This window comes from Anabas testudineus, chromosome 4 (genome assembly GCF_900324465.2).
Source record: "Anabas testudineus chromosome 4, fAnaTes1.2, whole genome shotgun sequence".
Lineage (NCBI taxonomy): Eukaryota > Metazoa > Chordata > Actinopteri > Anabantiformes > Anabantidae > Anabas > Anabas testudineus.
The window spans coordinates 5,508,293-5,533,452 of NC_046613.1; the positions used below are offsets into that span (position 1 = coordinate 5,508,293).

Here is a 25,160-nt window from a genome sequence, read left to right on the forward strand (position 1 = left end):
TACCTACGTAAAAGCAACACTGCAGTGCAGAAAGACTCTGGTACAGGCTTCATTCTTTATGCTACTTACGCAAGTATGAAAATATCAGTTTACCAAAAGTAGACGTACTTTAAGTAAAAAATGTAAAAGATCACTGGGCAGACAGGTGGTTTCAAAAGGCCGATGTTGTGTCTGCATGCTGTAGTGCATTGAAATAAGATTTCATGAGATATATGCATTTCAAATATCTAAATTCAAACATAAAGAAGCTTTCGGTATGCATGTATGGTGTCATAACTGGACAATAATAATAATAAAAAACAACTGTTTAATTTTGTATCTTCAACTACAAACTTGTTTCTAGTAGTTAAATAAAAAAGAAGCTAACTGAATTTGTGTTGACCAGCAGGGGGAAGCATAGACCTGCCAGCAATAAACACAAGATCTAGTTCTGTCAGTAGTTTCATGATGAGACTCTTTTCCTTATAAAGAGAGAAAAAGAAACAAGCAAACACTGAAACATGAAGTTCTGCTGAAATCCTTTATTTCAATTTGCTTTGACAAACAGAGGTGATGTACAATACAAACCTCCAACTTAAATATTCTTTGATTACTTTGGCCAATTTGTTTAACACAGAAGGCTTTGATAGTTCCAGGGCAGGGCCCTCTTTAAAATGGGGAATGTGAACGTTATGTGAAGCCTTTTTGGGCCGTCGGTGAAGACTCATACTCAGGGTTGTGAAAGACGTCTCCTGCCAGTTAAAAGCGTAGTGCAACCATTTCAGTTGACAAGTATTCAAATTGAACTTTTCAAACCAACATTTGGAAGAAACCGCTTAGAGGATAAATTATTGTGAAAACAAAGACACATGGCTTAAAATAAGACGTCTCTTCCAAACTGTAAAGATTCTGTGCCCTTTTCCACATTTTCAGAACAAAATGCAGCAGCAGCCTTTCTAGAACAGCAAAACATTTGCACTGGCATTAGCATACCATGCTATCGATATGGTTTAATTTGGGAGCACCTGTTAAAAGAAATCCAAATAAAAGTTAACATTTCTGCCCCCTCAATAAAAAGCTGCATGAACTAAACTGCAGGGTTGGTAACCTACACCATGGGGCTACCAAATACTTCAGGTAACATTGCTTTCTGTTGGGATTCTTCAATTTAAAAATAAACAACAATTTCATTTAGCGTACAGAACACATCAAATCCATGATGTGCTTCTGTTAAGTGCCTTCGTGTGCCGTTTAATTGCCGCTGTCGGAGGAGCTAGGCCAGGGCTCTGAGCTGCGCCTGCTCAGGGTGGGGCCCCACAAGCTCCACAGGTGGTAATTCCGGCTCATCTCGGTAGAAGCTGGTGGCGATGGGGCGGGGCTGTTCACCACATCAGTCAGAGCTGCTGAGTTGGTCGTTGGAGCAAAAGGGTGTAAGGCTGAATCTGCGCTTGTAGACCAAATGGAGCTGCTGAAGGGCGTGGTTGCAGACCAGGGACTGCGGTTGTTTCCCAGGAGTGACTAAAGAAAACAAGAAGCAACTCTCACAATGGTGTCATGAACAGGGAGAGTTTTCAGTGAGCTGCGTTAAAACAAACTAATGGATCTTACTGCAGTTGGTGCAGCTGGTGAGCTGGGGCTGCTGGCCCAGGAGTGCAGGGGGTCACTGCTTGGCATGTCCCAGATGGAGGAGTTGACAGTGCTGAACTCCGGCCAGCTTTGCTGAGGCTCACTTGACTTTGGGAGATTCATTCCACTGAAAACTAAAAACAACACACATTTCAGTTTCAGTACCAGTTACTCTGCATTCTTCTGCTCTGTAACCGGCCTGTGAGTCACAGAAACTAACCTCCAGTCAGGTTGAAGGAGTTGTTGGGCCCAAAAGCGGAGAATGAGTTGGCAGAGTTGTAGTTTGGAACGTTGGCTGTGCCAATGGGACTCCACATTCCAGAGCTATGGGACACACACACACACACACACACACACACACACACACACTCAGCTGATACTGATCCTGGTATCATGTCTGGAAGTAAATTTATCATTCATCAGTCATTTTCTCATGTTACCTGTCAGAGCTGTCGCTTTCCACTGATGTCATGTGCGCCAGACTCTTTCCTTGGTTGTCAGTTTTCCCTGGACCAGAACCACCTGAGAGAAGCAGAAAATGTTGGTGTCACTACAAGGACAATACATTCACATAGATACAAATGTCCACTGTTAACACATTTACCTGGGCTTTTGTCATAACCAGCAGCTACAGCAGCAAAGGTAGGGTTTCCATTTTTGCCTGGGAGTGGAGTGGCTGTAGGTAATTTGTTTCCTGGGGCCTTCTTTTGGTTTCCCTCACTGCAAAAAAACACAACAAAGAATCCAGATTCGGAACAGGAAATGATGGTTTGACTTTAACAACAGTGTCTCTTAAAGTGCTGAGACACACAGCGACACACCCGGAGTCTGATAATATGAATTTTGTTGCTGAAAAAGGGCAAAAAACAAACTACTTCCCCAAATGACGGGACACACTTGTCAGACAATTTGTTGGCTGGGTGGTGGTTTGATTACTAAATCATTTTGAACAATTGGATACCTGTTACTGTTGACAACACTGCTGTAGGTGCCTCGGGATAGTACGCTGGGTGAGGTCGGTGGAGGGGACAATGTCCCGGTCGTAGCGGCTCTCTTCAGGAAAGGGTCCGCGTTAATTGTCTGGAGGGAGATTTGCTGAAGACTATCTGCTTCTGCAAGGGGAGAACAGTGGTCAGTGAGGTATGGAACCCGTCCTGAGCGGGAAAGAAACTGGGTTTCAGGTCTTCACTTACGGACGCTGTTTTTGGAAAGTGGTACATCCCACTCTGGTGAAGCGAACTCCTTCTCGCCCTCGGAGCTGCTGCTGTGGCCCAGCTCTGGCACCGACCCGCTCGAGAACAGTTTGGGGAAAAGTGGGGGGCGTCTGTCTTCCAGCTTCCCATCTACTGCCAGAGCAAACATGTCAGAAACACATCTGGTGCTCAGGCCAAAAATAGTGACAACATTTTTGTGGGGGGGAACTTACATCTCTGTTTCTGCAGGGGTCTGTTCTTTGGGATGTTGGTGAGAGGGTGCAGAGCTTTGGATGTGAAGCTCTTACGCTGCTTGTTCTCCAGTGGCGTTACATAGGGCAGCTCCAGAGTGCTGAGAACAACAAAGACTGCTTGTCAACAAGGTGACGAAACAAAACAAAACAAAACAAAACAAAACAAAACAAAACAAAACAAAACAAAACAAAACAAAACAAAACAAAACAAAACAAAACAAAACAAAACAAACTCATCAATGGAACTTTACATTAAACACACCTGGTATCCTCAGCTTGGGTCTCTTTCTTTGTGGTTCCTTGTTTCTTGCTTTTGGTTTTCATTAAGACATTTGAAGTTTCTTCTTTCCCTTTTCCTGGGTCTGCTGTCCTACCTTTCTTCTTCACTGGTTCCTAGGAGAAATTATAGGGAAATGTTATAAATGCATATTTAGCAGAGAATAGAAGTGATGTTGGACTACAACAACATGTCTATTTCAGAGTACCTCTTTGATGCTTGTCTCTACATCTGGATTGGAGGTCTCTGTAGTAGTGGAGGAGCTGTCGTCGTTGTCGGCCAGGCTGTCTTTAAGCTCGTCTCCCTGAGCCTTTACTGTAGACTTTTTCTCCTTCTCTTCCTTTTTCCTCTGAGCTTTTGTTTTACCTCGTGGCTTCCCTTTGAATTCCAAAAGAAAACAATATTAACACTACTTTAAAACATCTACACAACTACAGGGGCCTTCTGCTCTTCCAGTCTCCACTCCGGTACAAATCAATGTGTGTACCTTTGCTCTGTATAGTCTGAGAGCTCTGCTCCTGTAGAGGCTCTGCACCAAGTGACTCTGGACGGTCGAGGTCATTGTCCATGGCTCCTATCAGGTTGGCATATTCTGCATCCTCAGGGCAGAGGCCCTTTTGAGGCAGCAACGACGCGGCTAAACTTTGACTCTGGAGGTCCAGTTGTTTGGTACTCCGAGCCTTCCGGTTGGTTAGCTGACAGGCCGGTGGAGGGCCTTCTTGGCCTGAGTTTGTACCTCCTTTGGTCAGCTGGGAGGAAGGAGGTTGCATAGATGGGCGGCTGAAGCCATTTCTGGACCTCTTATCTTGGTTGTCGTTGTCTAATAAGATGCGGCTGTTGCCATGTCTGCCTCCAACCCGAGCTGCTCCATTGGTGGATGCATATAATCCTCTGGAGTTCTGGGATGAGTCACTATAATCGTTCAACCTGAATATTGAAAGAAACAGTTCTGAAATTGTTGTTTTGTTGATTGCTTTACATTCGGCACCTGTCAGCATTTGCACACTTTTTGAAAATTCAACACAATATCCTGAAAATCTGCTACTTCTTGTTATAAGATGCTATTGTCTTTGAGTGTAGGTTTAATGAAAGTCAAGTAACTAAGTGTCTATATTGAATGTGAAACTGAAACAACTGTACAACAGGTTAAATCACTCATTTGCTTGTCGGGCAGCGCAGACTGTCCCAGACTGAACATGCAAAGTTGTCGAATAATGAGTGATAAAGTGTGATAGAGAGGCAGACATGGCAAAAACCGTGGACAGCGGTTAACCACACGGACATAACCACAGTCCAATAGCAGCTGAGTGACCGATGTGTATGTCAGAGCCCTTCAACACATAATCAGTCAGAACAGTGGCCCATTAGTTCTTTTTAGCTCTTCATAACCCAATTTCAACTAATTTAGGCTGTTAGAAGAAATAATGACGTACTGTAGAGAAACATCTTGAATCCTTTGTTTCGACAACGTCAAACATCCTGTTTTCTAGATTACTACATTATATGTTTCTGTGCAGTAGGCAAAAAAAGCATGTGACTCCTTGGGAACAACACCATCTTTAGAGTAAATCTTTACAGAATTACTCTGACAATTTCCCAGAATGGCCCCTTAACAGCCATTTCACAGCATCTCTATTGGGATGAAGACTGGGCTCTAAGACAGTAAACTTTGTGGTGGACAGTCACCCGAAATAGAGCTCCCTGATATCTCTATACATCGGCAGGTTCTTGGTGTTTCACTTACTTTGAATCACTGTGAATTTGCACAATTTCCCTGAGATTAAACGGTCTCCCAGTCTCCAAGGTGGAATTGGACTCCACAGACACGCGTCTCTTAAAAGGCTCCCAGATGCTCTGAGCCTCCAGGTAGGCTGTGGCGATCACCAGCAAAAACATGGAGCTGAAGAGATGAAGTAAAACACATATGAGATGCAAGTTGGGTTGAAACACAGTAACCGGACTGAGCTGTGGTGTTTTGGTGCAGTGCTAATGCTACATTGCACTGCAGAGTAACACTCACCTCATTATGAGAGACACGATGATGTAGAGCTCCAGCTCCCAGCTTGGTCTGGGCAGGGTCTCTGCACATGCAGCTAACATGTGGTAGGGCAAGGAGGCGTTCAGGACAAACACGAACTCGGAACCTCCACAAGTTACCAACTTCAGCTCCCGGATCACACGAGATGTAGTGAAGTCAGGGGTAAACCTGGAAAGAAAGAAGTAAAACAGCTTAAGACCTCACTAACTTGAAATCGATGCAACCTTATCAGTGACAATACACATGTTGAATGCTCTTTATTTTGCAATGCATGTTCTTTGCTGACTGACTGTTATAAAGAACACACCTGGGGTGAGACATGCAGCAACCTGTTTACTACTGTACTTCCTCTCAAAACACACTTTACTGTGTCCAGCCTACATGCTCACAAAACAGAGGCAGACGTGACCTATTTTTTAAGTAAGTTATCTCTGAGAAGGGAACGTATTTATAGTGCTCTGTATGCCTCTAACCAATCAGGTGACTGGTACTGAGTAGTTCAAACAGGTGTCTAGCAATGTTTGACAAGTTATAATCTAGAAGACAAATGTATTTGTCTTAATAGAAAGGGAGGTGAGAGAGAGTAGAAAACAAAGTTTTTGAGTTCATTAAAGGAAGCAACAATTGCACCCAACCGAGAGGTGCCTCGCTTGATTTCACATCTTCTAGATGATTTCTGGTGGGTCTGTGCTTTGCAGGACTAGTAGCTAATAGCAGGCTAGCTGTTGCCATGTGTTCTGAGGATCTCTAGTCATGCAGATGAAGTGAGAACACCTGTAGGGTAGGGCTTTTACAACATTACCCTCTGGTGTTCCAATTTAAAAGCAAATGTACTAGTTTAATTAAAATCTAATCACCTAATTAGCAAATAATATAACAGCATAACATTTATATCACACGGAAGCTGGTATGATTTATAGTTTAGCAGCATTTGGAAAGCTCCTAACTGCATTAATCAGCCCTGTTGGTTGTAATCGTTTATGCCACCTTCGCTGTTGCAACGACAAAATACCCATACATGTAACCAACAGTTTTAACACTGACGTGGCACAATGCTTCTAGCTAAAAGGAGGAACTGGGACAGATAGTCTGCTTACTGCGTCATAATTTGTAGCCAAAACTGGGCAAATCTTCCCTTATGCTGCTGTTCTTATGATTATTAAGTGAAATTCCAATGTTGGACCAACATCCAAGCAGACTTTTGCAGAAATTTGTAAAAACATAAGCGTTTTCAATATTGTTGTCATATTATATATTAGGTCATTTGACTTCAAATATGTGTCCATCTATGTAAGAAGGTGGACACAGAGAGGACTATCAGTGACAAAGAAAAATCAGACCTAAAAGAAGCAAGAGCTGCAAAGAGGCGATTCATCCTCTTACTGAAGGCTTGCACAGGAAGGATGAGGGCAAGTATTAATAGAGCTTGAACATGAAGGGAAAATCGCACGCACGCACAGCAAAACACTCACGTTAAAAGAGAAATAGCATGTAGCAAGTTGTTCACTTACAGTATGATGAGGTCTTTTGAAGCATTTGGCCTGAGTGCAAATTCTTGACAGTTGAGAACTTTGAATCCATATCCTTCACACGCTTGGCCGTTGATTTCTGCTGACCGGATGGTGATCGGAAGCAGGCCTGTGTTCTCTACCCTGAAGGTTCTTTTGAGAGTGAAGTTGGGCTCTTTGACTTTTGTCTCTGAAATAAATGTAGGGATAATAGGGTAGAGGCACAAAGATTTAACAACAGTATACTGAATGAAATTAATTTAATGCTAGAGCCTTGGATTTTCAATTATGTGGAATAATCCCTCAAATCTAGTGTCCCTGAGATTCCAGTGCAGTAAACACAATACTTTTTTTTGTCACACTGTGTGAATATGTAGTAGTTTGTAAGCATTACTGTAGAAGCCTATCTGGACTTAGCAGTCTTATTTTGAAGGATAGCAATAAACACTACATTTCACATTCTCGTTGATAGAGTTTTAGCTATTTTATGTTTTGTTGATTTAATCCCTCTTCTAGTTTACATTAAGGCAATATTTCATATTTCGACTTTCATCAAAAAGTTAGTAACAGGTTTTTATATAATGAACCATAACAATACAATGAACAGTACAGTGAAGAGACTAAAACGTTCCTCTAATATGCCACAGATGTTCATGTGGATTATGAACAGTACACACCTCCCTCAAGTTGGTCGATGATGATGTAAAAACAAATGCAGATTTTAATTTCAAAGTTTTTTTTATACCACTAACAATGTCTGGGACAGACAGTCTAGTCTATAGTCTAAGTCTATAATATGAACCATGTTCATGAGCATATGCATTGACCTCGGACTGTGAAAAGCAAAGCTGTCTGTGAAGCCGTTAGAAAAACCACAGTGCTCATATTTTTCGTAATGAAGAAACGTGTCATCCTGTGTGGCTCACTGATGATTATGCTGATGCTTCAAATATTAGCCTGCCAACTGTCAGCTGCTGAAGTGCACGAGCCTTCGGGGCTAACCAGACAGTCTGGCAAAAGTCAGATGTTTTGCAAATGGCTTAGTGTAGATGAAGTGTCTTAAATCTCATCTAGATTTTGTCTGGATATCTCATCTGAAGTGTTGTGTTCATCACGCTGATATGGGCCTCAGCAACACAAACTCACTGTCGGTGCAGTCTTTCAGCAGGGATTCGGTCATCTTAAACCTCAGCGAGCTGCCTTGTCCTGGAGGCTTCCCTGCAACTTTCAGGCTCTCCGTTGTACCCCGTCCGTGAAGTATGATCGTGTCAATCACGGTTAGATTATTCCTAAAGAGATTCCCAGTGAGGCAAACAATGTCAGAAGAGGGACTCACATTTCCTCACTGGTTAACTGCAGGAAAAGCTGATTTTACCTGACTATGAGGAGGGAGGAGACACTGTGGTTGCTAATGGGGGTAAACCTCACGTTGAATGACTTGACTTCTCCAGGCAGGAGGAGGAGGTTGTACACAAAGGGTCTGGTTGATCCCTCTACAAACCCTGTACTGCTTTTCATTAGAGGGGTCTGCCAAACAAACAGAGGGTCTGTTAAAGTCAAACGGCTTCCACATGCTGCCTCAACCATTGACAAAACCATTGACTGGAATGGCAACTAGCTGATTCTCTGAACTGAACACTGTTGAAGTAAGTCAATAATCACCAACACTTACTTGATTTCTGTGAACTTGGAACTCAAAGGTGTTTGCGTTAATATTGATGTTGGACAAATTTCCTAATGGCAACCTGAGAAATAGAGTTTAGAAGATTAGTGTCAGTAAAACGATGAGTTAACAAGAAGGAAAATGCTGCAGTTAATGAGAATTTGCACCTGTCAGCTAGCTTTCCAGAAAACACTGAAGGATTGGGCAACAGCGCCAAGGGGAGAACCTGGACATAGACTGGGACGTCGGCAGGATTCTGCAGAATCACCTCTTCATCCTACATTGAAACAAAAAGATGTCCCTCAACTTCAAACACAGAACTATAACAACATGTTGAAATATTCCTGTGCATGTTTGCTGCTACTCACAGAGGAGCCGTTTGTGTTGGTCAGAGGGAACGTTATTCGTTGTGAAGAGTTGACCAATGAGGGCCACGTCAAATGTGCTGTTATTTTAGCCTGCACATTTTTCTGAAGGTCTGTGTTGACTTCAAAAACGGCTTCGATCCTTTTGGTAAGAAAAGACAACATTATGCGATATTCTGTCAGCAGTTTATCAGAGAGGAGCAATGAATTTAAATATTATACCACTTAATAACTCTGTTGATAACCAATGCCCAACACTTATGCTTACTTATGTCCAGAGTGCTCTTTCAGCTCTCTCCATCGTCTGAGAAGTTTCTGATGAAGGTCAACATCAGCATCCCAGATGTCTTCCTGCAATGCTAGCCCGTGAGGCTTGGACTCCGCTGTGAGACAGGTAAGAAAAACATTAACTGTTTAATTTGAACATTTTTGCCTGATTTGGGCTGGATTAGCAATGTGGTGTGAAGTGGGGATTTCAGGGTCAAAAGCTTAAAACAGAAAGCAAGAAGTAGGTGTGGAGGGTGAGGCAATACTGAGTGGGATGGATTAGAGCAAAAATAAATTTGTTTGAGTCAGTCAAAGCCTAATTTCATCATTCACTGAATGATTCACTGTACTGATGACATCATCTGGAGGAGTTTTCAGCACAGGTGACGTCATCTTGAGGAATGCTGAAGGATCGGCTTGACTACAACCTTCCTAGTCAGAGCAACCAGATATGATCCTCATAACATCATCGTCCTCCAGATGATGCCATCTGTAGGAGTGTTTTTAGCCTTACATAAGAACCACAGACACTATAATAATGAATTATTAAGTAATCCATTAATAGCTGCCTGTACACTGCAAACAAGAACTTATTCAGTGTACTTTAACAGGGGTTGGGGGGGGGGGGAGGTTAGTCCTCCCAACTGCTCCAATGGAAAACTAATTCAGAGATCCACTTTGATGCTCAGGGATGTCACTCAACACAACACACACACATGTTTAATTACAAGAGGAGCAGCAGTAACAGCTGTTTTTGGGCTTAGAAAACAAACAAACAAAAAAACACACTCCACCTTTCCTAGAGAAATAAATCCAATCCAAATCAGGATTTAGTTGTAAACACACACACACAAAACTTACATTTAAGCACAAATGGCAGCCCCACATAACAGTGATCACCACACTGCAAACTGGCATCAAAATAAATATTTGCCACCTGAAAAAGATGGAGAAAAGAAAATAAGTTTTTGTCTCTAAGGACACAGATGGCTTTCTGATTTAGCTCTTTGAGATGACTGCATACCTTCGATTTACGTCTTGGCTCCAGTTCATCTTTGTTGTTGCGGAGTCGTTTATAATAAAAACGGATATCTTCCGTCAGGGATCGAATCTGCTGCAGCCTTACTTTTTGTGTAAAAGAGCTCTGTATGCTGAAACTTTGATGAACAACTTTTCCCTAAAGAAACAAGAAAAAAAACAAAAAAACAACAACATTAAATACACAGGAAGTTACATTCACACTTATCTCAACATGTCTTTGTTGCTAGCACTAGATAGGTGTGAAATGGTACCGGTGAAGATATCTTAATCTTACTCACTGGAAACGAAGGTGATAAAATTATATTTTTGGGAGAGCTGCTTAGAGTGCCCACTGCAATAATGGCTTTCACTGGGATGGTTAATATCTGAAGGAAAGAACAATTTGTGCAAGAGTTAGACTGAATGCTGGCTGTGTATTCTTTTGTATGCTGTTAAAATGATATGACAGACCACCCACCTCATAATCTGTGGTTACGTGTATCGCTCCGTCATACATGCCCTCCAGTGCCTTGGCCACCAGTGTCACCCTGAAGGCTGCATAATAGCCAGATGCTAATATCACCTGTACAGACATAGATAAACATTAGTTTCACTTTTTTATGTAAAGCACCTCGCTACTAATTATACAGAGAATAACGGGCAACAGACACATGGAGCTAATTCTCACTGCTGTCATTTGTCAACTTATTTAGAATTCGATAGGGCACTTGTTAGTTTCAGTGTTAGTAAGACTTTAAACTTCATTTAAAAACAAGGAGGCATCGCTCTGTTTTTAATGATGTCTTCTTACATCTAGCCACTCTACTCTGCTACTCTCCCTGTCTACAGACCTTTGCCCTGCACATGCACTCTTTGCATTAGTTTGGTGACACTTCTGACGTGCACTGTACTGCACTGCACTGGCGTCATGTAGCTGCCCACATCAGGTTCAATGTCCTGACTCTTGCCTACAAAGTGGTCAACTTAACAGCACCTGCCTACCTGAACTCCCTCATCCTGGTCTACAATCCTTCCCACCCACTGCACTCTGCAAGCGAGCAACGTCTTGTGGTCCCCTAAGCTCACCTCAGACTTACACCACATGTAAATGAAGTAGCTCTTCTCCTTGGCTTAAATATTTGTTTACTTTGTACCTCACTTGTAAGTCGCTTTGGATAAAAGTGTCTGTCATATGACTAAATGTAAATGTACTGTACAAAAACCTGCTAACAAGTGTATTTCTATTACATTTAAGGTTAAGATAATTTGAATGTGAAGCCAGTAGCAGCTTTGAAGAGACACCATGAAGCTCTTACTGTTTTATGAGTAGACGCTGACGTGTTCTGCAGCTCTTGCAGGTGACTCAGAGCCACTGTTGTGTTTCCTTTCTCCGTCTTCAGCAGTTCCATGGAAAGACTGTCTCCAGTGACCAGCCAGGACTTTATCTCCAGCTGGAGGATGGAAAGAACAAAAATGTGTCTCTCTCTTTAAACTAGGATTCATTTTGTCATTTTACTGAACTATATTTGATGTATTTTGAACTGTTCAAACAATCAATTTCCCCACTGGAAACTGGAAAGAAGCACAAGGGCTTATGTTGCAACATCTTTTATGTGTATTGTAGTGTGCATGTAGTAAACGGTGTTATCTCACCTCTATGGGATTACTGTTGACCACCACAAACGTGATGCTGTTGGTATCTGTGGCACTGCGGACACCAAAGTCCAGGACATTTTCCTTCAGACTAGGAGGCAGGACCAGTGGCTGCTCACACAAGGTGACAAAGAACAAACAACACTGCACATCACATCACTTAGAGCAGGGATATCTTATGTGCTTTATAAAGGCAAAACACGGAAACTAAATATTTGTTCCGAATGCTGTTGAAGACCTGAATCACAATTCTTTTCATGTGTAATACTACATAAAAAATTATTATGGCATTAAAAGGTGGAATGCATTTTTACATTTTTAATAACTGCACGTAAAAAACAGTGTAAAACATGAGTCAAGGACCTTGAGAGCCAATGATTTAGCCACACCCAGCCTAATATAGGGTGAAGGTGAACTAAATCAATCTACTCTTTCTCTGTACACATAAATAACAAATGACCATTTTATTAACTAAGATTTCACATAACTAAGTGAGGCAGTGTTTGAATCAATTTTAATCACTTTCTTTATTAGCTTAACAGATTTCACTAGCTGCCACATCTGCTTTTGATACGGTGGTACACATGAATAGGAATACTTTTATTTTCTAAAATATTTTGACTAAAAGAACTGGCTAAGAATCCCTGACAATCCAAGTGGGATTTAATAGGTATTAGGTTGATAAAATAATAAGTGTTGTGCAAGATCACACTTTGCAAGAGCTAGTTCCAAGTTTACACATAAATGAAAATAAATTAGTTCACTTTCAATTTGACGTCACACTGAAAAACATCAGATATCCGATTCAGAGATGGAAAGTAGATAACCTAGATATTTTTAAAACAACTGCAGGCTCATTGTGTACCTCCAAGAAGCCTGTGTAAGCCCGGACAGGCAAGTGAAACTTGGATGCGTTTGTGATGAGCAGAATGTTGCTGTCTATGTGAATTGATGGTCGGACTGGCCGGAAGAGGAGGGAGAACATGTAGCGCGACTCGTGGGGGGGGATGAGGATGGGTGCGCTGAAGTTCTGCACCTAAAATAGAAGGTTAAAAAGTGATGTTATTTAGCACTCTGCAAACACATATATACTGTGTAACTCATTGAGAATGAATCCTGTCTGTGCCGAAACTCACATTAAACATTGTTTTGGCCTCTTCGGGCAGAGACACATTGTGGATCCAGATTGCGAAGCTAAAAGCATTTGTAAGGAAGATGGGTCTGTCCACTGGGTCCACAGGACTGTCCCTGATATGGAACAATGTAGCTGTGTGGTCAAAGCCCAGGTACCTGCCAGAAAAAAAATGCTAACATCAGAAACTTGTCCTCCTATGTGATACATAAACCCCCCCTCTCCATGTACTACACTATATATCCATTAAAAAACACTCACCCTTCTAAAACTTCTGCCTGGTACGGGATTTCAAGCTTGGAGTAGCTCTTTTCTTTCGCTTTAACAGTTATTTTGCCAGAAAACTGATATGGTCTTCTCGCTTTTGAGGCTGCAATAACAAACGGATAAAGAGGGTAAGTGTGCTGCAAAAAAGATGCAAGGCCCCACAAGAGGAAGTTGTGCGATACAAAACCAGAAAGAAAAAGAAATTAAGGACACAGTGACACCTTTGAAGCTAAAGGAGATTGTGCAGACCACAACTTACCATCAAAAATAATACTTGCAACTTTGGTATATCGGTTCTCTCCAGCTTTCAGTGTGACTGCTTTGAAATCTACAGTGACTGCTTCATTAGATGGTGTTGTGCGTACACTCTGTTAATCACAAGTAAAGGTTAGGGTTATACAAGGGTTGAGATGACAGTTTGAGGATTTAAAAAAGATAAAGATACATACTGTAATTGGAACATCTTTTGTTCCTGAATTTAAAAGGTGTAGATTGAGCAGTTTTGGACGATCTGTACCACAAAGCAGTTGGGAAAGAGAACAAGAGGAGAGTGAGCAAGAGCCCAACAAATGTTATTTAAGAAATAATGCAAGATTCTTTAGAACTCTGCACCTTGTGATCGCAGTGTGCCAAAGTCAAGCATTTCTGTGGAGGAGTATATCCCAGGGGCTGCACACAATAAAAACACAACATAAGCAGGCTGAAAACACATTTTTTACAGTGACAATAAAAAAATAAACCACTGAGAGTTGCAGACAATGTCATGTACATAATAAGACTCCCTGAAGATTTGTAAAACACACCTGATGTGACTTCCACCTCTACAGGGAGGATGATGAACTGATCCTCATTGGGGGCATTTGTTTTGATTCGGATGAAAGCCGTGTGGTTGTCAGCATCTCGCGACGAGAAGCTGGCTCTCATCACCCCCTTTGTTTCAAATGGAGGAATCTCCTGGAGGGAGAGAGAATGGTGAGTCTAACTCTGAATGCAATTATCACTCATCTTTAATCAATCCATACAACATAACAAATCAGCTGACACATCAAACTAACCCATAACTTTCCAGTGCCTCCTTGTTGACCTGTGGGAAGCTCTAGGTGCAGATCTCCACCACTGGAGTACATCTCAACAACCTGCAGTGGTTCACTGAATGGGTTGTGGATGTTTATAAGAGGTGAGAAGCTGCTGTTTACTGGCACTCGAGCCCCTATGAAAGGTCGCAGCCTGTAGGGGTTTGGGATGCCCACCCCAAAAACCTGCAACAAAGCAAAACAGATTCACATTCCTCCTGCTGGTAGAAATTTTAAAAAAGAAAAAAAAAGTATTGCTCATTTTCATTTTGTACCTGGTATGTAAACACTCCATGATGTGATGTGTTAATAAATAAAGTGTTTTCTACATTCCCAACTACTCGAGCGAGAAACACGACATCAAATGATGTGTTCCCTCCTGGTGGGATTATCTGTTGAAGACACAGATTAAATAACTTCAGTTAGACAGATTTTGTCCTCTCAGAGTTATTCTGACCCTAAAACAGCTAGGTTAATAACCTCAACCACGTGAACAATGGCTTCCACAACATAACAGCTACACACTAACATTTTAGTGGTGACTGTGGTTGCAAGTAGTGACTATTTGGTGATTTGTGCTGCCGACACCTCTGGACTCTTCATTTATTTAATAGTAACAATAGAAATGTACAGAAGTAGCTAAAAGATAACATCTTGATGATTTATACAGACCAAAGTAGAAGCTGTACAATAATGTAACAGAAGAGAATCTTGTACAATCTCTGCTGCAATATTTTGTGTGTCAAGATGCAGATTGTGGAAGGAGTAATATTTAACACAGCAGCTCCACTTTACCATTCTCCTGCTCCTTAAGCTTATTGCTCAGAATGCAAAAACTAAACTTTAGAAGTGAGGCAGACAAAAAAAGGGATTGTGAAGAATGGCAGAACATGGCTCCCTTCTCTCTACACCATTGCTACACACAGTCAGCTGGACACTTTAAAGATCTGTATGCACACGAAATCATACCATAATGCAAGGCAGACAGGAAATGGAGAAGCTAACCACAGACTGAAAACAATATAACAAAAAAAAAAGTGTCAAACAGCAACTTTACACTTGAAGTGACGCATATAGTCTGGCATACATTTTCAAGTTTAACTACACAGGGTTTAGTTTCACGTTAGAGTATACATTTAAAATGTCCCAGTGCACATTAGAAAAATAAATCTCTGAAATAAAGGCACTCTCTGGAGACGTGATTGTGTGTGCCTTGATGTAGAAAGCCTTTATACCAACACATCCCATGACAGAGGACTGGAGGCCTTAGGTTGTTATCTTTAAAAGTGCACTGGTTCCCTCCCACTGAATTTCTCCCATGCCCTTAAGTTAAATGTATTTTTATATTCACTGCTGAAAAAAAAAAATCTCATTAATGCAATAGACTTCAGGTAATCTCTGTCTATTAACACTTAAACACTTGAGGCAAAAAAACAAACATCTTCCTCTAGACGGCTTTATTCCAAGGCATCAGCCAAATGTCTAAATGTAATGTAATGTAATAATCAATGTCTTAGGGCAATATGTTGGCTTCTTACAGGAACCAGTCATAGACTCAGTTGGCTGTCGGCCTCACATATGTTTTTTAGCTTCTAACTTCATGCAGCCTGAACCATTCACTTTGTATTTCTTTCATAGTACATTGCTGCTTTGATGACGCATCACTGACACATGTATTATTGACACTTTTTAGTTGTTTTGGCTGCTCTACTGCTCTGCTGAAAGTTTTAATGTGCTGATTTGTGACAGCAGATGCAGTCTCAAATTTTTTACGTGCTCCACTCTTAAAATTAGTCAACTTTCCCACAAAAGAAGGGGAACAGGCCTTATATGGCGAGTTCAGGGGCAATTGCTCAAGTTTAGGATTGAGTGTCACGAGCAGCTCTTCACAAACACGTTGATTCGACTTCAAACATTTTTATGAGCAAGCCTGACACCACTATTAAACTGTTCCTGCCTTCACCTATACACGTACACCGTGTGTTGCAACAATGCCTGAAGGCAAGAAAACAGGACCTTCCTGTAAAGAGAGCCTCTACATGCAGTAAAAAAATCTATTAGGAAAAAATAAACAACAACAACAAATAAAAAAAAAAAATAGAAAAAGAAAAACTAAAAAACAACAAAAAACAAATAATGAGTAAAACTCTAGTAGTTATAGAGTATTTTTATAGTGTGGGTTTATCCTAGTATCTATTTTGAACTTCTCCATTCCTCCTGGGACACGGCAGGATGGACAATTTCTGTGTTTTAGACTATGGATACAGGATGCTCATAACTTAACAGTTTGATGTTTACTTTGCCCAGTCTCACTTACTGTGGGATTGTGTAATCTGGGTCGACTCTTTATGCACAAGACTTAATTTACACTCAGTGACTTCATGAAGTATTCAGACCCCTTTAACTTCAACTGCACACTTGGTGGTTTAGATTCAAAGCCAAATGACCGTTTACACGGCATGTCAGAACAAAAACCAAACCAGGAAGCCTGTGGAATTCTCTGCAGACGTGCATGATCACATCTTGTGGTGAGGCACGGATCAGGACAATGCTATAAAAACAGTGAGTGTTCACAGGGACGCAGTGGCCTCAATAATTATAAAACTGAAATTAGGAGTCTTCCTAGAGTTGTCTGTCAAGTCAAACCGAGTGACAAGACAATTAGGGCATTGGTCAGGGGTGTGGCCAAGAACCCATCCTTCACTCGTAACAGATCTTCAGAAGTCATCTGCAGAGGTGGGAGAACCTTGCAGAATGACAACTATCTCAGCAGCTCAGAAGTAGAATCAGGGCTTTACAGGAAAATGGTTAGATGGACAATATTTAAAAGACAGGCCTCTAATGAGACTAACATTTATTCTTTGGGCACAACTTCAAGCATACAACTAAAACAATGTAGATTAATGGGCAAAAACAACAATTTTAGTGATTTAAAATTAAAGCTATGACACAGTGAAGTGTGCAAAGAGTGATGGGGTCTGATTACTTCCTGAAACCTCTGGAGACTTGTGCACAGTTGGAGATTCTAGTCCTCAGAGCCTGGTCACACACAGGATTTGCATCAGGACTTCCTTACTGTCTACATGCCGTTTTTTTGTTTTGGTCTTTCTCTACTCTCTGACTATACAATTTTAGAAAGGAAAATGATGACTTACTAACATGGTATCAACACACAGCCAACGTGAGTAGAGTTCAAGGGTCAACAGTTTTTGGTTCTCTGTAATAAAAGGTTAATGTGCAAAACTAGAAGTGATTTTAAGGCGATCAACACTTACCCTATTCTGGAAAAAAGATGCGTGAAAATGTGCTGTTGTTGCTGATATTGATATCAAACTAATTTCTTCTGAGCTAGGATTATGTAAATAAACTTTCTCCATTTTTGGCATTCCAACAGGCCTGTGGAGGAAGAAAAGAAACCTTTGTAAGAGCAAATAAAAAAAAAAACAACATATTTTAAGAAATCAGGGGCTAATTTTAGAAAAACCCTACCAGACGTATTATATGAAACAGTAACATGAAACTTAGACCTGTTTTTTGAGTTGTTGTTTTAAGGTCAATGGTAAAAACAGGATGAATAACCTGAAAAGTCAAAGAACAGTCTGGAGTGGAAGAGGAGAGTATAATTAAATAAGTAAGAGACTTACTAAAGACGATAAAATATAAGAAAGACAGATGTCAGAGCCAACAAGAGTGTTGTTTAAGTTTTTTCAGACATGACCTGCCCTGAGCAGTCAGTTGACACAGTGACTGATTTTCTTGTCTTTCCACCTACTGTCAGTTTATGCGCTGTAAACGACCACACGTGTGGTTTTGCATGTTATAATCCATTAACTGCATTTACTACACTTTGCATTGCTGCCAATCAACATCCAATGTGTACCATAAACTCTTTGATTTAGTGCCTTGTAGGCAGCCTGTGGTTTCTGTCATTTCAATGTGGTATGAAAATCAACCAGCAAAGACATGAAACTAATTCTCCATCTCTATCTCTCTCTGCATAATGCATACTCGTGCTGTGACTAAATTTAGCGAAAGAATGGACACTTCGCTTAAGGATTACATCTAAGTCAACTGATAAAATCTGGGGAAAAAAACTCACCTGTTTGGTTATTTAAAAGACTATAAAGTAGATAAAGATGAACATATAAAATTTGCTAACTCAGGCCCCGCCATAGTTTAAGAACTTCTCAGGGTTTCATTTTCATACCCTCAAAACATTCACAGCTGATAAGAGGACTGTTTGTTGTCGTAGTGGGACCTGGGAAGACAAGCTGAAACAGCTGTGTTTCTTACCCAGGTCCAAGCCTCTCTCAGTGCTACTGCATCATACTGCTAATGTACTGTAGAGACGCTGGGTTATACTACGTGAGTGTGCAGCTACTGATAGAGCGGAATGTGGTCTATTAAGTCGGGCCTAGGTGAAGCTCGCTGCTGGCATGAAGTTAAAGAATATGTGGTTTTGTTAAGAAGATTCCACAGATGGTTAAAATGCTTCTTAAGCAATCAACTTACTGTTGACAGTCACCTCAGAGTGACTCAAATGTTTTAGATAGAGAGCTGTACTGTGGTACATGTTGACTTAGCACGAGACTGCAAAATATCCACTGGGTTTGAAGATATATTAGATGCTTTTGATCCTATTTAAGGAAAATAAATAAAACCACTTATGCAGCATATGGGTTTTAATGGTGATACTAATTCTCCAAAAGAAAAAAACATTTTTTTAAATGGCCTACAACAAGTGTCTGAGAGAGTGTAAGGAAACAGAATAATAAGAAAGGTTAAGAATATAGCAAACACTTACTGTTCGTGAAAGTCCAACATTGGAGGTTCAAATCGTATAGGTCGGCAGTTCCCACGCTGCGGGGATGTGCTGTGAGAGACAGGAAGATGTGACAGCAGCAACAGCAGGCTAGGAAAAATGGTATCCATGTTTGCGTGAGTTACAAACAAATGAGAGGCTAAGTCACAGACACCACAGGCTGTGTCCGGGCCTTTTTAACAATGCATTAAGCTTGCCGGGTGACCACTCCCATCTGCCGAGCACTATTTCCATATGTGAAAATCTCCACAAAAATCCACAGACATAATGAGAAAAAAAGTTATATTAAATTAAAAACTAAAAACACATATCTACTCTTCAGTGAGCGTTGTTTGCCAAACAGGAAGGCAATGACTTTTGAGCATTGGTTGCACCCTCCTGGTAGTCAGAGACAGGCGTGACTCACCAAACCTGTTTAACAACAGGTGTATTTTAACAATAGACAAGGCCGCCCCTAGAGAGAAGCAACTCTTCTTTGGCAGAGGTAGTGTATAACAGAACAGTGTAATAAGAGACTTTATGTAAATCTCATGGAAAGAGAAGTTCATCAGTGAGGCAGGTGTGGCTCGTAACCGTGCAGTCCAGTCAAAAGCAAACACCTGAAAGTCACATGCTTTTTTTTTTTTTAAGACCAATAATCTAATGGGATAAGATATGCAACATAAATATAAGATAAAGGTGTATTCGAAATACAAAATGCATTCAACTATCTGCAGAGATCCCTCGTGGTAGAACATCTCCTAATGCATTACTCACATGTAATTACACAAAACTTCACCTAAGAGTCAGACATGTTACTGGAGATCAACTTTACCTATTTACTACCAAGCCTACGTGTACAAGGGCAGACAATGGGTGAGCTCGCTAGAGATGGGATAGATTTCCATCCCCTGAGGTGCATTGTAAACCACACAGAGTCCCCGACCATGCAGTGTTCCTTTGGGACGATCTGTCATCTACAGCCTGTCTTCACTGCTCTCATTAATATAACAACTACTGGTGAAATTCTTCTCGGATTAAGTATTCAAATGGATCCTGGCTGTGAATTCTACATGGCCTTTCATTTGCTGCTGCAGAGCTAATGTGTTGAATGTCAGTGTGTGTAATTGGAGGAGCCAGGGGAGCTCATGAGCAGGGCCGATCCTCTTGAACTCAAGATCTGCATATGTCCAGTGTCAGGCCAACCTCAAGAAGACGAGTGCATGTAAAAGTAACCATGAAAAGCGCTGAAATCCCTATGGAAGTGACTAGCATTATTCTCAATGTTCCTCAGAGAAGAGGAGCACAGCAAGCACTGGAGAGGAGATAATGATTAACAACAGAGACATTTCCAAACACTAGATACTCAATAAAGAAAAAGGGAAGTTCAACATTTTAAAAGACTCAACCAACAGAGTCAAACAGCAAAGCACCCTGCCCCTAACTTCAGGGAGTGGTCATGCTATGCCTGTGCAAGATAACTCTTTAATGGATTAGAACACAGTGTGCAAATGGTAAAGATTCACTTTACGTTGCACCAACAAAAGTTGCTTATGTCCATATTTGAGCACTTCTACCTGGATGAGAAACTCACACAGACATATCTCAGACAGAGCCTGGGCAAAATCTGCACAGACTCATCACACTGTTAATAGGCTGTGGCTACAGTGCTGACTGTGAGCCAGTGCGAACTAACAGGGACACCTATCATTATCAGAGGAACTAATCAAAAGAAAAAAACATGAGCCTGTCTGTTCCTCTAAGCCTCGTCAGTGTGGGTGCAAACTGTCAGTCACTGTGGTTTGCCCTGGTAGCCTCAACTCTCTGGAGGATTTCATGCCATCAACCCAACATGTTAGTTAGTGTAGCTTCAGAATCGCCTTTTCCTCAAGGCTTTGGTAGCTTATGATTTTAATGCTTAAATTTTTATTTTTGAGTGATAGCTGATACTTTGTAGGCAGCCAGATGTAATAAAATTCCTGCCTATGTTTGTTAGCCTTGACAAAAACAACCCTTTTATGCTTGCCTGTTCACATGACCTCAGTGACTGATAATGCATTTGCCAATTTGTTAAAAGTTACAATTTCAGCAGCATCTTTGCTATTTTGCTCTTGGGTGCTTGTTGTGCTAAAGCAGAGAGCATAATACAGTGCACTGTTAGTGTTGTACTGACCTGTCAACTCAGTTCAACAACTCCTCAGACTATATTTACAATTTCCACTTATTGTGCGGCAACACTTAACAATAGAGAGCAATACAGGTGCAGGTATTAATACTCAATGTATAACAGTACAGTGGTAACTACCTGACTATTCCAACACTAATATACAGTACCCATACAAAAGAATCAACCCAAATCAGTCAGCCATCACATCTGAACATTTCATTTGAGCTTTTTTTTGCTGCAAAGAAATGCAAAGGGAAACTTACCTCTGTTGGTGATATAAACTAAAATCAATGTCTGACTCAGCCTGAAAACATAAACATAAAGAAACAAATCACTTCAATCTGATAAGCAAAAGCATCAAAATGCAATGTACACTAAGCCAATTACTTTATTTCTGCCTTTTTGAGCTCTGTGGTTGTGTAATTGTTTGTAACTGTAGAATTACATCTCAGTGACAAAGAGAAAAAAGGCTAATACAACTTACCTGTAAAAGGCTTCCCTCACCAAAATGTAGAACCTCTAGAATTGTGTCAGATTGAATGAAGGCTGTAAAAAGAACAACACAATGAACTTTTAAGTATTACCACCACTATGATTTAAGTGTGGTTATTAGATCAGTTTCTAAGTTCAACATTTTGCAGAACAAGCACATGAAACCCAACAGGTTAAGCGAGGAAATAATATAAATAGAATGACATTACAGCTCGCCTGTAAATGAAAGAGGATTTAAGATATGCAGGAGCAGCCAACCATAAAATTAAAGACAAACTATAATAGGGCTGGACATAACGCCTCCTCCAAAATCCTCAGTGAAAAGTCACCTGTTAGCTATCATCATATCTTCCTGAAACAGAAAGCCCACACTGAAAACCATGTACTAAGAAGAAGAATTACATCTATCATTCACGTCTGTTTTCTGGTGTCACAATCCAGGTTTTTCTGTGTATAAAGAATGAACCTAAGTCAGTACAGTAAATCTTTAGTTATCACTGTATTATCAACAGGACTTTGAGAACCACGTCTCTTCCTCCGACTCACTCTAAGTATAAATCAACAAGCTCGGAGAGCATAAACTTCATCTCACTACTCAGCACTTGCAATGCTTTGACTGTACTGAGAAGCTTTTCATCTGACACCATGGCAGTCCCACAGCCTGTAGTGTACAATCACCCTTTCCAGATAATGTTCCCAGCACACGTTCAGCATAGAAACCTGTTATTAAGTCAGTGTATTGACAAATTAAATGCAGATTGAATTACTTTGAGCAGGTTGCAATTGCTGCCTAAGCAGATTCAGGTGATCTAATCACTTGGTACAACAGTTTCATTTCCTTTTTAGATTTCACTAGAGACATTGGATGAGCTAAAGCGTCTATTCTGCCATAGGTACGCATCTGGTCAACGGTTTGTGCAATTGTAGATTTTTTTATTTTTTTGCCCCCAAGTTCAAATCATAACATTTTTTATGTTTTCATTCAAACATTGTCTCAGTGAGAAATCTAAGACAAACCAGGACTAGACAGTACTAGTTATACTGGGCTACAGTGCCGGATGCAACACTACATAAAGTGAGACTCTTAAATAGATATGAAGGTTTCTAAGTGATATTGCTAAACCTGTGATATTACCTTGCAAATTCATCAACATAGTGTGTAGACGTAAATTGATGCTTTGAAATTTAGCAGCCCTTGTTCACAACAATTATTACAGAAATCTAAATGTCTACAGCTAAAACAGCACTTGTTGCTGAATCTGTCAAAAGCCTGTTGGTTACAGCTGTTGCCCAAGTGCAACTGTGACTCTCAGCAATTGCTAAATGGTTGGAAATCAGGAAGTTTTATCACTTCTCTCCAACAAACCACGTCACTACTCCTGGTATGGGCCTGTGTAAATCTCTACACATAGTTTTAACAGTGAACTGCTATTATCAGACTATCCAGTTAACTTAAGGGTGATACGCTTGGAGTGTTGACGTTGGAAGAAGTGACTCCACAGTATTTGCCCAATAACAGTGAACAGAGAGTCGGCTGTGTTGAAAGGACCTCTAAACCAATGTAAACAATTTAAAGGCTTCAGATATGTCTCAAAGCTGGCACAGCTTATCTGGACGTGAAAGGCTGCTGTCCACGGACGACTGGTGGAGACTTATCACTGTGACCTGACATGATCAGTAGATGTGACAGCTGGTCACTTCAGTTCGCTGGATAAATAACACGCGGTGCACTGGAGCCCGGGGTCACAATCAAAACGCTGGAGCCACGTTTACACATAGCAGTCATCTGACCGATTCAAACATTTCCTTCACCTAGTCCACTATGAGGAAGTCGTGTTTGGTAACTTAGCCTGCGACAGACACTGAAGTGCCATTAAAGCGGCCACCCTGACATGTTTGGTCCCAGCGCTTAAAGACCACACAGTGCCTGCTGTAAGCTAACACTTGAACTAGCCTCGGTGCTAACAAGCTGCCCCGTCCGTCCCCGCGTTGGACACTTTTATGTGTTAGCCTGGCACCGTGTTAGCCTAACTTAGCCTTATAAGGAGAGATGACAACATGACAACAAGCTACAGACGAAGCTAACTGACTGGAACGTTACAGGCCACGTAAAGCTAACTGACGCTTTTTAAACTCGTTTGGTAGAAACGACATGAAACTGCACCGATGTTGAACACAACTGAACAGTTTAGGTATAAATGTAGACGAGGTAGCGGGCTAGCCGTGATAAAGTTGGCCCGTAGAGGTAACCTCAACCCGCACTCAGTAGAAATATCTACGGAAGTTAGCGCTAGCTAATGCGGACGTAGCCAGCTAAGTTACAAACCTTGTTTATTCGCCCGCGTCGTGTGAATAAAAGCAATAAATAACATCCTCAATAATCCGATACATGATGTTCTTGCTCTTATGTGTGAGTGGCGACAACTCGGGGGTTTCTCTGGACTCGCCATACTGCAGATCTCTCTGTTACGATAACAACCGAGCGAGTGTACGGACATGCCCGTAGAAACCTCTGCTGACTCTGTCAATCATAGCCGTGATGAGGAAAAAAGGAAAAAAAAAAAAAAGCAGCCGAGCGGCAGCAGCTCTGTGGCAGCAGCAGGACGGCGGCCTCTCTCCTCTGCGCTTCCTGTTCCGCTCGACGCGTGACGCTCCGCAGCAGCAGCAGCAGCAGCAGCAGCAGAGGCGGTGTTTACTGTTTACTGTTTACTGCTGCTGCGGAGCGGCCGACGAGCTTCATCTGCAACACGTCGACCTGTTTTGCTTTTTTCGGCTTTTCTTTTGGGATTTAACCTTTGCCACTCGATTTTCCTGCAGTGCGTGCAAGTCGGTGAAAGAAATGGTGGGAGGGGGGGGGTGCCCTGCAATCAGAGCGTGCCTCACACAGACTCAGTAGCCAAGTGCTGCAAGTGTTTTTATCATGTCTCATCAATGTTCCTGCAGAAAGTTAAAATGTTCAGATTTACAACCTTATTGTAAGAATGGATGGTTAATGGATTGAGAATTATACCCAACAGCACCAAAAGTACTCATTTATTACTCAGAGTTAAATGATGAAAACATCATCATTTACAGTAGATAAAATAATAACTGTGAAATAGAGTTAGATATCAGCTTTAGATTTATTGTTAATCTCTTACATGTATTAGACAGTCATAGTTTCATAGTCAAACACTGATGCATGGGCGGGTAACATCCGATAACACAATATTACTCATATTGTGATGTTGTGTAGCATTTGTGTGTGTGTGTGTGTGTGTGTGGCAGTGCTGCATTTAAACAACAAATTTTCTTCTGGGAAAATTAAATCTATGTGAAAACAATGTTAATATGTTCCACGGCTGCTTTCACTGATTCACTTTTACACACCATTTTCACTTTTTTC

General features: G+C 41.1%; 1 protein-coding gene across 2 annotated transcripts; it reads right to left on the reverse strand.

The window, feature by feature from the left end:
• Positions 1-501: 501 nt before the first annotated feature.
• tmem131 (transmembrane protein 131) lies at positions 502-24,377 on the reverse strand. Of its 2 annotated transcripts, none has more exons than XM_026344834.1 (40): positions 24,102-24,377; positions 21,768-21,829; positions 21,547-21,587; positions 19,120-19,188; positions 17,591-17,711; positions 14,591-14,707; positions 14,298-14,501; positions 14,046-14,196; positions 13,855-13,911; positions 13,692-13,753; positions 13,502-13,610; positions 13,237-13,345; positions 12,980-13,133; positions 12,709-12,879; positions 11,844-11,954; positions 11,507-11,641; positions 10,669-10,773; positions 10,490-10,576; positions 10,195-10,347; positions 10,032-10,107; positions 9,172-9,286; positions 8,907-9,045; positions 8,706-8,815; positions 8,548-8,620; positions 8,251-8,402; positions 8,022-8,164; positions 6,879-7,065; positions 5,350-5,535; positions 5,074-5,229; positions 3,817-4,256; positions 3,538-3,707; positions 3,315-3,445; positions 3,032-3,150; positions 2,799-2,948; positions 2,567-2,717; positions 2,210-2,325; positions 2,046-2,127; positions 1,826-1,929; positions 1,588-1,739; positions 502-1,497 (listed from the first exon to the last, which is right to left on the reverse strand). In XM_026344834.1, exons 1-40 carry the CDS (start codon positions 24,271-24,273, stop codon positions 1,231-1,233), a joined length of 5,409 nt encoding a protein of 1,802 aa, XP_026200619.1. In that variant the 5' UTR covers positions 24,274-24,377; the 3' UTR covers positions 502-1,230. The 2 variants fall into 2 exon arrangements, with proteins under 2 accessions (XP_026200619.1, XP_026200618.1); XM_026344833.1 differs by having other exon boundaries at positions 2,799-2,951; positions 24,102-24,376.
• Positions 24,378-25,160: the final 783 nt, after the last annotated feature.

Coding starts and splice junctions, on each gene's coding strand:
- tmem131 (XM_026344833.1), bottom strand. CDS start 24,273: ATGTCCGTACACTCGCTCGGTTGTTATCGTAACAGAGAGATCTGCAGT. Junction 10,774..11,506: donor CAGCGTCTACTCATAAAACA/GTAAGAGCTTCA, acceptor ATGTCTGTACAG/GTGATATTAGCATCTGGCTA. Junction 3,446..3,537: donor TAGAGACAAGCATCAAAGAG/GTACTCTGAAAT, acceptor AATTTCTCCTAG/GAACCAGTGAAGAAGAAAGG.